Source organism: Nomascus leucogenys, chromosome 10 (genome assembly GCF_006542625.1).
Source record: "Nomascus leucogenys isolate Asia chromosome 10, Asia_NLE_v1, whole genome shotgun sequence".
NCBI classification, from domain to species: domain Eukaryota; kingdom Metazoa; phylum Chordata; class Mammalia; order Primates; family Hylobatidae; genus Nomascus; species Nomascus leucogenys.
Genome location: NC_044390.1, coordinates 34,548,467 through 34,560,473, shown reverse-complemented (window position 1 = coordinate 34,560,473; position 12,007 = coordinate 34,548,467). Strand labels below are relative to the sequence as shown.

The 12,007-nt window shown below is 37.1% G+C and overlaps 1 protein-coding gene across 3 annotated transcripts in view; it reads right to left on the bottom strand.

The window, feature by feature from the left end:
- Window positions 1-12,007, bottom strand: part of PTPRR (protein tyrosine phosphatase receptor type R) — a 274,788-nt gene that overhangs the window by 107,383 nt on the left and 155,398 nt on the right. For all 3 annotated transcript variants that reach the window (XM_003259539.3, XM_030819989.1, XM_003259540.2), the window contains one exon: window positions 1,470-1,738. In XM_003259539.3, the coding sequence (XP_003259587.1) occupies window positions 1,470-1,738 (269 nt within the window). The remainder of the gene's footprint in view (window positions 1-1,469; window positions 1,739-12,007) is intronic.

Sequence of the window (12,007 nt, the reverse complement as noted above, 5' to 3'; positions counted from 1 at the left end):
ATTGCCCATCAAGAAACCACAGGTATTTTAGGGGAGGAGGTGGAAAGAATGACTTGATCAATCTCTGTTTTCTTCCTGTTGTGGAGTCAAAGTGTTCAGTGTTTAAGGACCTTTAGAGATAAACAAATTCCTTTATTTTTATGTCATCCATTGTTCCTTGGCAATACTTTCAAATAATTATGAAGGATCAATTCTGTATTCTGCAGTTCTTAAAACCCCAAGCTATATTTTTTGAAGGGTGTGTTTGTGTGTGTAAACCATAACTATTTGCGTAGGGCATTGTGATGTATCATGGGAAATATATTCAAAATTTATATATGTGATTTAGAAACCTCAGGCAACAAAATATATGTGGTTAGAAAATGGAGACATAGTAAAATAAGAGGAGAATGAACCTGGGATATTACTTTGAGAACTTACTCTCCCACTACCCTGGTGTTCAAAGTTGGATACACTACAAGTCATATTTCAAATATAAAATTAAAGCTTCTTATTTTAAGAAACATCATGGGAAAGCTTTACTTAATATTTCTGAGAGGCAAAGAATTAGTCTCTCATTTATGTATTTTGCAAATCCAAGTTTTCTTACATTGGATTTGCTTTTAATGGAAATATATTGGTATAAAGTGAATCACATGTATAATACGTCACAAAAAAGGTAAGGCAACAAAAATAATGTCATGGATTTTTTTTTTCCTTATATAGAGTTTCACTCTGTTGCCAAGGCTGGAGTGCAGTGATGCTATCTCGGCTCACTGCAATGTCTGCCTCCCAGGTTCAAGCAATTCTCACATCCCAGCCTCCCAAATAGCTGGGATTACAGCACGTGCCATCTCACCTGGCTAACTTTTGCATTTTTAGTAGAGATGGGGTTTTGCCATATTGGCCAGGCTGGTCTTGAACTCCTGGCCTCAAGTGATCCACCCACCTCAGCCTCCCAAAGTACTTGGATTATAGGCGTGAGCCACTGCGCCTGTCCAATGTCATGGATCTTGATACTGAATGTTTGTTGTGGTTAAAAAATGCAGAGCTAAAACTTTAAAAAAAATTCATCCGTGGCATCGACTCCTGCCTGACTCCAGAAAATGTGGGCTTTTGCAGGAAACACTCTGAGTTCGTTCTCAGTCTTCTACCTACCAGAGTTTCATGACAACTAAACAAGATAACATCTTGTGAGGTCAGTGAACCTCAATAAGCTAGAAATTGTCTTGTAGTTGAAGATGAACTTTGCTTGGATCTACACCATCCTGAATCTAGACAAGCTTAACAGAATCAGACATACCTAACAGATTTTATCTAACACAGTTGGATTCCTTTGGGAGACAAGAAACACTGCTTCATCTGACTGTCCATTTAGTGGTAAACAATTCTACCCGATTATGTCAATCATTACTAGTTCTTTCTTTTTTAGTTGACGAATACTCTTTTTATAAAAAGCCACACATAGGGTATACAGAACAAGCTCTTACCTCTCTTGAAGTCCTATGGGCTTCATTTTGAACGGAGAAGGGCAGACAGAGGTAGCGGTGGTAGCTTTGATCTCAGGAGCACCTCGGCCTTGAGGGTCCACGACAACATTCAGTACCTTTGGGGCCTGCTCAGGTTGGACCATGCTGTGGACTGTCTTTGCCTCGGACAGCGCTGGCTGTAATGTGATGGGCGATAGGTGGATCTCTTGGTTTTTCTCTTTATCTTGTCTTAAGGAAAGCTGAAACCTTTCTTTTAATCTGTAAAGAATCTACAGAAGGAGATATAAAAAACTCCTGTCACATTTTCTCACACTAAACAACAGAGTATGATCTCCTTCACCCCATCCTGGCAGACAAACCAAAATAAAGGCTTAATGATAAAGTAAACAAAGCCCTCTAAAAGATGATTTCTCAGTTTCGTGGTATTGAGATTTTTCTCAAGACAGTATACTTGGTATTTCCAGTTATGCTGCACATGCGCATCAAACAATTGTGCACGTGAATCTGTTCCACAAAGATACATTCAAAAGTAAATTTAACCAATTTTATAAAAAATGCCAGATGTTAGTTTGGTCACATGGGGAAATGGTAGACTTATAGAAGGAATAACCGTAAAACACGGGTCTATGACATTTATAGAAATGGAGATATTTCTTTTTCTATTGAATATTTTTTTTTTCCTGCTGATTCTTGAAACTTCAGACTATGTTGAACAGGAGCGGTGAGAGAGGGCATCCCTGTCTTGTGCCAGTTTTCAGAGGGAATGCTTCCAGTTTTTGCCCATTCAGTATGATATTGGCTGTGGGTTTGTCGTAGATAGCTCTTATTATTTTGAGATACGTCCCATCAATACCTAATTTATTGAGAGTTTTTAGCATGAAGGGTTGTTGAATTTTGTCAAAGGCCTTTTCTGCATCTATTGAGATAATCATGTGGTTTTTGTCTTTGGTTCTGTTTATATGTTGGATTACATTTATTGATTTGCGTATGTTGAACCAGCCTTGCATCCCAGGGATGAAGCCCACTTGATCATGGTGGATAAGCTTTTTGATGTGCTGCTGGATTCGGTTTGCCAGTATTTTATTGAGGATTTTTGCATCAATGTTCATCAAGGATATTGGTCTGAAATTCTCTTTTTTGGTTATGTCTCTGCCAGGTTTTGGTATCAGGACGATGCTGGCTTCATAAAATGTGTTAGGGAGGATTCCCTCTTTTTCTATCGATTGGAATAGTTTCAGAAGGAATGGTACCAGTTCCTCCTTGTACCTCTGGTAGAATTGTCCCTGTTTGCAGATGACATGATTGTATATCTAGAAAACCCCACTGTCTCAGCCCAAAATCTCCTTAAGCTGATTAGCAACTTCAGCGAAGTCTCAGGATACAAAATTAATGTACAAAAATCACAAGCATTCTTGTACACCAATAACAGACAAACAGAGAGCCAAATCATGAGTGAACTCCCATTCACAATTGCTTCAAAGAGAATAAAATACCTAGGAATCCAACTTACAAGGGATGTGAAGGACCTCTTCAAGGAGAACTACAAACCACTGCTCAATGAAATAAAAGAGGATACAAACAAATGGAAGAACATTCCATGCTCTTGGGTTGGAAGAATCAATATCGTGAAAATGGCCATACTGCCCAAGGTAATTTATCGATTCAATGCCATCCCCATCAAGCTACCAATGACTTTCTTCACAGAATTGGAAAAAACTACTTTAAAGTTCATATGGAACCAAAAAAGAGCCCGCATCGCCAAGTCAATCCTAAGCCAAAAGAACAAAGCTGGAGGCATCACGCTACCTGACTTTAAACTATACTACAAGGCTACAGTAACCAAAACAGCATGGTACTGGTACCACAACAGAGACATAGATCAATGGAACAGAACAGAGCCCTCAGAAATGATGCCGCATAGCTACAACTATCTGATCTTTGACAAACCTGACAAAAACAAGAAATGGGGAAAGGATTCCCTATTTAATAAATGGTGCTGGGAAAACTGGCTAGCCATATGTAGAAAGCTGCAACTGGATCCCTTCCTTACACCTTATACAAAAATTAATTCAAGATGGATTAAAGACTTATATGTTAGACCTAAAACCATTAAAATCCTACAAGAAAACCTAGGCAATACCATTCAGGACATAGGCGTGGGCAAGGACTTCATGTCTAAAACACCAAAAGCAATGGCAACAAAAGCCAAAATCGACAAATGGGATCTCATTAAACTAAAGAGCTTCTGCACAGCAAAAGAAACTATCATCAGAATGAACAGGCAACCTACAGAATGGGAGAAAATTTTTGCAACCTACTCATCTGACAAAGGGCTAATATCCAGAATCTATAATGAACTCAAACAAATTTACAAGAAAAAAACAAACAACCCCATCAAAAAGTGGGCAGAGGACATGAACAGACACTTCTCAAAAGAAGACATTTATGCAGCCAGAAAACACATGAAGAAATGCTCATCATCACTGGCCATCAGAGAAATGCAAATCAAAACCACAGTGAGATACCATCTCACACCAGTTAGAATGGCCATCATTAAAAAATCAGGAAACAACAGGTGCTGGAGAGGATGTGGAGAAATAGGAACACTTTTACACTGTTGGTGGGACTGTAAACTAGTTCAACCATTGTGGAAGTCAGTGTGGCGATTCCTCAGGGATCTCGAACTAGAAATACCATTTGACCCAGCCATCCCATTACTGGGTATATACCCAAAGGACTATAAATCATGCTGCTATAAAGACACATGCACACGTATGTTTATTGCGGCACTATTCACAATAGCAAAGAGTTGGAACCAACCCAAATGTCCAACAACGATAGACTGGATTAAGAAAATGTGGCACATATACACCATGGAATACTATGCAGCCATAAAAAATGATGAGTTCGTGTCCTTTGTAGGGACATGGATGAAACTGGAAAACATCATTCTCAGTAAACTATCGCAAGGACAAAAAACCAAACACCGCATGTTCTCACTCATAGGTGGGAATTGAACAATGAGAACTCATGGACACAGGAAGGTGAACATCACACTCCGGGGACTGTTGTGGGGTGGGGGGAGGGGGGAGGGACAGCATTAGGAGATATACCTAATGCTAAATGACAAGTTAATGGGTGCAGCAAACCAACACGGCACATGGATACATATGTAACAAACCTGCACATTGTGCACATGTACCTAAACCTAAAGTATAATAAAAAAAAAAAAAAAAAAAAAAAAAAAAAAAAAAAAAAAAAAAAAAAAAAAGAAATGGAGATATGCATCCAGCATGGCTTAGTAGAAAAAAGTAGTCTTGCAAATATTAATAAAATAATAGTTATGCCATAAACCACAGTTTCTTATGTTGGTAAATTTCTGCATTAGTCATATATCAACTTGAGTATCTGGTAAATACTTGAAAAATTAAATTTAGGGTATCTATGAAAGAATAATTTGGACAACCAGAATTTTTATTCTTACCAATTTGCCCTCTTAAATTTTAATATTTATTTTATTTTATTATTTTATTTCAATACAGGATCTGGCTCTGTTGCCCAAGTGAAAGTGCAGTGCTGTGCTCATAGCTCACTGTAACCTCGAGCTCTCCTTAAGGGAAAAGACTATGCACCTACGAGATAGAACAAGAAATGCATATTAAACATTGAACTCCTAAGAAAAGAAAGACATTTTGTTGTTTTTTATGTCAGTCCATCTCCTTGTAATCTGGAAATTTTATACTGGTGGTATTCATTGACTCTGGTAGGGTAAAGTTAAAGCTTAAATTTTGAAAAAAGGGTGGATTTGGAATATTCACATGACAAACATTAATCACACGAATGAGAAAGAAAAGATGTCTGATATTAAGTAAAAGGTCTTCTTACCTTTATAATAATTACTTTCAAGCAAGTGTAATGTGTTTTCTTAAAGCTATAGGATGGAAAAGACTGAAGATGAATGCCTTTATCATGTGCATAGTGTCTAAGGTTTTTAACTTACTGCTTCTCTTCAGTTTCCATGACCCTCACGGTGTAAAAACAAAACCTGCACTAGAACAGTATCAATCAGATGATACATATATTTTAGGCTTATTGTGTTCAGCTAAACATTTAATTACTAAACGATGAGGCAACAGAATTTAAAATATTGTTTTAGTTGCAAGAAAGTTATTTTCCCAAATGAAGAAACAAATATATCTCTACCTTTACAAAAATACACTTAGAAGATAAGGCATATATTATATATTTTAAGCTTTTCACATCTAAATATAATATGCATATCAGAACATTTGCTTGCCTGTTTACACTTGGATTTTGGAGAAATATGAATGAACAATGAAAATGGGAAAGCCAAGGAAATCTTGACCTTCTCAATTGTTCTTGACAGGTCGATTTTATGATTTATATTAGTGTAAAACAAAGTCTAGTCCAAAGTCCTTCCATACCATTCATGAGCTTATGTTTTTGATGAGAAACCTTTGTAACATATTTTCCAATCAGTCATCGGTTTACTTCATGTCTGGTTACAGGTCAACTTTGCAACCTGTCTCCATGTAGTACGTGTACAAACTGATTTCTACATCTTTAATTAGGGAAAAGTAGAACCTGGAGAATGTATGATGTATATAAGATAGTGTTTAAAAATACTCAAGAGATTGGGCTGTCTGAAAAAATATGGAAAAAATGGAAGAGATTGCTACTTGGCAATAGGGTAGTTGTCATGAAATTAAGCTATAAGGCAGTGATTCTCAACTGGCAGGGATTTTGCCCTCAGGAAACGTTTGGCAGTGTCTGGAGGTATTTTCGGTTGTCATATTTTCAGGGTGTGGGGGAAGGAGAAGGGAAAGGGTGCTACTGGCATCTGGTAGGCAGAGGCTAACTACCTTTACAATGCATTGGAAAGGGTCCCCACACACCCCCGCCAACAGAAATAGTAACTCCGAAATGTCAGTAGTGTTGTTGGTAAAACCCTGGTGTAAGGGATCATAAGATTTTTGTGGTGTAATCTCCTCATTTCACATTAAAGTCCTGAGCTGTTGGATGAGTTATGGAGGTTTGGAAAGAAAACCTAGAATCCGAGTTTTCTGACTTCCAGGTATGTGATCATTCAACTCTATTGTTTCCTCCAAATTCTCATGTCCTTCTTTGAAACCTCTTTCTGAAAGCATCTGGAAAAGTGTGTCAGAGATTTTTCTTCGCACAGATTGAGATCTGGAATATAGCATATTCATATTTCTCTATGGGAATTCACTTTGTTGAAAAACTCAACCTAAAAGCTTACCGTAGCAATGGCAATTCAACATTTTGCCTTTATCTCCAAGAGCTTGTTTGACTCTTGGACTGGAATAAAGTCATGTAATAATTTAAAAAAGGAAAAGAGAACAGATTATTGAATGAGAGGAGCTGTAAAACTCAAACTATAGCAAGAGAAAGAAAATAATAGTGGGAACAAAAAAACCAGAGGAACACAGAAATGGGAGGAAGCTAAAAAAATTCGATGAAGCTTTTTTGCAGCTTAAAATTTTCGTTCAAAAATCTCATGAGTAACACAAAACATTCTGTTTTGATTACAATGTGTTCAGATTTCAAAATTATGCCACCAACCACTAGTCTTTAACATTTGTTCTTTACAGTATTTTACAATTAGTTCTGAAAGAGTTCATTCACTCTTTTAATAATCCTGAGTCAATCTCTACTACATTCCATAAACAAGATATTGTAGATGCAAAAGTAACACAGAACTCTGTCTTCTGGGAATTCATAGGCTTCCAGAAAAGATAAATGTGTAAAAATTATGTTCAGTACAAGGTACTAAGTGCAAAAATAGAGGTGTGCCCACAGCACAGAGGTATAATGTGGCACACATTTACCAGTTCCATCTGGGTGGAATGGCTCTGATAAATACAGCCATTCGCATCTGCTACTACTGGAGTTATTTGTGGCCAGAAATACATGTTCACAAGACAGAGTGATAAGACTAAAAAAACAAAAACAACAACAATAAAAAAAACCAACCACAGTTTGACTCCTTTATGAAAACAAATGGAATTATGGTAAAGAACCCCGACTTTCAATTTAGATAGACTTGGGTTTGAATTTTTACCACTTCCTACTCCGCCACCCCCATACCCACCCAATGCATGTTCTTGGTCAAGTCGTTTATTTTTTCTGAATCTTAGTTTTCTCATAAGTAAAAATAGGAAACTAAAATAAGTTAGGCGTTTAGTACTGCAGTAAATTTAGTACCAGTAAGTGTGCAATAAATGGAAGAAACTAATTTTTATTTTTATTACTATTAAGACAGTTGTATTCTTCTTAATACAGAAAAAAATTGAAAATTAATTTGAGATATATGCCTACTTAACCAATCATTCCAGTTAGGAATCTGGTCCTAGTTCTGTTCATCCCGAGGGATTATATACAACAAATGAGAAAATTATGTCCACCTTTGACATGTATTTATTACATGATGTTAAGGTGGTTCAATGTAGGATTTCTTGTTGCAGCTACCAGACTACAACTAGAGAAACTCTTTCCCTCCCATACGGATGACTCTCCTATGGGTCTAACATGCCAGTGTTTTTATTGATCCAAACAACTACTTTCATGTGATTTCTAAAACTGCTTTCCAGAAGCGATCTGGCCTGTAGACATCTCTAGCTACATTTCATAAATGTCTTTGTACTTGTTAATAAACCTGTAAGGACATTTGGATGTCTAATTTAGATGATAAATGGTGTTGTTTCTATTATTTGTTCAAGTTTAAGAACTAATTCTTCTTAGTAGGTTTCTTTCATCTGAAACAGACTGAATGGATTGGAAGTTGCCCACACATTTTTTCTTGGAAAACTGTATTTTTCTATTTGTCGCTCCACCCACTGCACATTCACATTTGTGAGGTGCTAAATAAGTCACATATTTGAAAATGTCATGCCTGTCTAATTTTATGCCTGGCAACTTTTTTTTTGTATTTTAAGGAAAGTAAACAATATGCCACTTTTCAAAAATTTTGCCAAGTCTTATGTTGTTGTTACATAGCACATACAACCTTCCATTACAGCAATTTACCTATATAATTTTATAATAAAACCCATGCTTTTCATTTCTATGGCATGTAGGAATGCCAATGCAAATGGAAGCACTTGATTTTTTATAAATATAATCAATGCCAGGGGGAAAATTCTGAGTTATATCTTTCCTTTGTCATGGAATCAACAAAACTATGGGAAAAAGAGTTGGAATACATGTGTTTCAGAATCACGAAAGTGATAGTACAAGTATCACTGAGAAATGCACGTGAAACACTTACTTTAAATCAAGCTTATTATCAAAATAATTTGAACACTTAGAAAGATGAGATTATTTTAGATAATCACTTTGACATGTCCCTAAACATGAACTCTTGACTCCTCTGTGGTAAGTTCCATCAGATAAACTTGGCTTCGTGCTAATCCTATTAGGTAGTACTTCTTTTCTTGTGAATATGAACTTCCTGCCTGTGTGCTGCCAGTTCCTCTGTTACTTTTCAGAATTTGTTTTTATTTATATATTTTTCAGAGTAAGAGAATCTGTAGCCCCGGCTGGAGTAGAGTGGCACGATCATAGCTCACTGTAACCTCAAATCCCTGGGCTCAAGTGCTCCTCCCCCTCAGTCTCCTCAGTAGCTGGGACTACAGGCATGTGCCATCAGCCTGGATAATTTCTTAAACCCCCCCCTTTTTTTTTTGTAAAGACAGGGTCTCACTGTGTTGCGCAGGCTGGTTTTAGACCCCTGGGCTTATGCAATTCCCCTGCCTCTGCCTCCCAAGTGGGGGGATTACAGGCGTGAGCCACTGCACTTGGTCCCCCTGTTACTTTTAAAAGTGACTCCTTCAAATTAAAATTTAAGATAGTGTTTGAAATCTATCTAATTATTTCTTTCATTTGTTTAAGAACTATCTGAACATGCTCATCCCCATTCCCAATGTGTCCCTCTCCCAGGAAATGAGAACATTTCCACACAGGCAGGGAAGCCAAATAACCTAGGAGTCATCCTTAATTTTACCGCTGTTGCTGAGAATTGGGACACAGCAAGTTTTGTCGGTTCTACTTTCAAATAGATCTCAATCCTTCACTTCTCTCTGTCCCCACCACCAACCCCTGTTCTATGCCACCAGCATCTTCTTCACTGGGATATTGCAGAAGCCTCCAGAAAGATCCTCCTGCTTCCACAATTCGCCCCATCCTCTGTCCACCTCCACTTTCTACCAGAAGAAAATGTGATCTTTTAAACACACACAGCAGATCACATCAAGGCTCTGCCTAAAATATTCTTCCCCTCGAGCCTGAACAGGCTAAGCTTATTCTAATTGCACCCACAGTACCCTCTGCCTGGGGGTCCTTTACTCACATATTCACCCATAGGTCTCAAACATCTCAGGTTGCTCCGCTCCACTCACTCGTTATTATGGGTTCTTCTTCATAGCACTCATCAATATTTGATTTTTTAAATGAATATACTATTTTTTAGAGTAGTTTTAGGTTTACAGAAAAACTGAGCAGAAAATACCAAGTTCTCATATACCGTTCTTCCCTACCTCTTCATTTTCCCGTTATTAACATCTTGCATTGGTGTGATTCATTTGTTGCAATTGATAAACCAATATTGATGTATTATTATTAAAGTCCATAGTGTAGATAGTGTAGATTAGGGCTCACTCTTCATACATTTTACAGGTTTTGACAAATTCATAATGTCATGTATTCATCATTACAGAAAATAGAATAGTTTCACTGCCCTAAAATCTGCGGTCCTCCACCTAATCGTTCCCTTTCTCTGAAATCTCTGGCAACCACTGATATTTTCACTATCTCTATAGGCTTGACTTTTCCTGAATGTCATATAGTTGGAATCACATAGCATGTTCACCATTTGATTTTTTAAAATTAACTTAATTATTTTCTATGTCTCCCTTTAGAGTAAAGACTTCAAGAAAACAGGGATCTTATCTGTCTTGTTTTCTCCTTTGCCCACAGCACCAGCAACAAATAGGCCCACAGAGAATATTCTGTAGGAATCTGTTGATTGAATGAATAGATGAATCCACCTGCTAACCCAATAGAGAGCAATCACCTATGCTTCTGAAATGCTCCTTTCTTGATTTGTTCTAATAACATTGGAGTCGACTTCCCTAAGTTTCTTACTTTTACATTGATGTTTTGCAAATATTGGGAAAGGAAGAGTCATCCTCTGGCCCTAAGTGGTTGAGGGTGTGACCACCACTATAGGTCCTTTTGCCACGAGACCAACATAGACACTTATCTAGTTACATTCGATACATGAGCACACCCTGAGTTAGAAATGCAGAATCTGAAACACATTCTATATGTTAATAGCAAGCTCTGCTCTGTTTCTGCTGCCCTTTAGTACTCAAAGGCTGGGCATGAGTCTGCTTTCCCACTTCCCTTCTTTTATCCTTGCCTTTGCTCTTCTGAATCACATCCATTGGTCCCCTGAATATTTTCCACTTTTATCACTTTCAATTCCTTTCTATTCTCCCCCTCCTCTTATCCTTTCTCATCTGCAAAGCAGAAAAACACCCTAATTGTGACTGACAAGAGAGGGAACAGCACTTGAGATTTCCCGTATGAAGGAAAGAAGAACTACGTACATTAAAGTGCAATTAACCATAACAAGGAACTACGTCCTTTAAAACAGAGATGCCCAGAAGACTCTGCCATAATTTCCCAAAACCTCCAACTTTCTCTTATTAAAATTCTTTCCTTTTAATCTCTGCCATGTGAAATATAAAAATCAGTTTTTACTCAATTCTAAATTATTCTTGTTTATTGAGTCACAATTTTCAGAATTTTTTTTTTTTCTTAATGCTTGACCCATAGGAGCTACCTCTGAATTCATTATGATGGAAGATTTAGGGTACTCTTGCTACTTCACATATTTTAAACTCTAGAAAACATGCTTATCTTCACCCTGTTTAAGACCGTGCTTGTTTTATATCCTCTAAGTTTAGCCCATGCAGCCTCTGCCTTTCCAGAGGGAGCCCCAATCTTTCTAACGTAACCCCTTCCCAGTAGGGGAAGCAGAAATAAGCAAAATCCAGTAAAACACTTAGCAACTTTGTTGATTGTGGAGAGATATAAGTAACATAATGACTTTTGGGGGCACTTAAAAACTAAGAAGTATTTATTTAAATGTACAAAATTAAAAAGAACATAGCTCACAGGGAAAAAGGACATTAAAACCTATTTGTAAACTCTAAATATTATCTTACATCTTGAAATTTTCAAATGAGTAGAAACATCTTATTCTACCCTAAAGATACCGTTAATTCATTCAATGCCAAACAGTACTGCTTAATTTAGTGGGTTAAGTTTGTTTTGGGTTCTATTTTTAAAATTAGAAATATGCTTTTAAAGGCTACACATTATTACTTACAGAGCTATTCCAGCATATACATTTATAATTTTGTACTATTTATCCACCTTAAAAATGAATTAGTAATCTAACTAACTTAGCCTTTGAGGGTATAATCATCTCC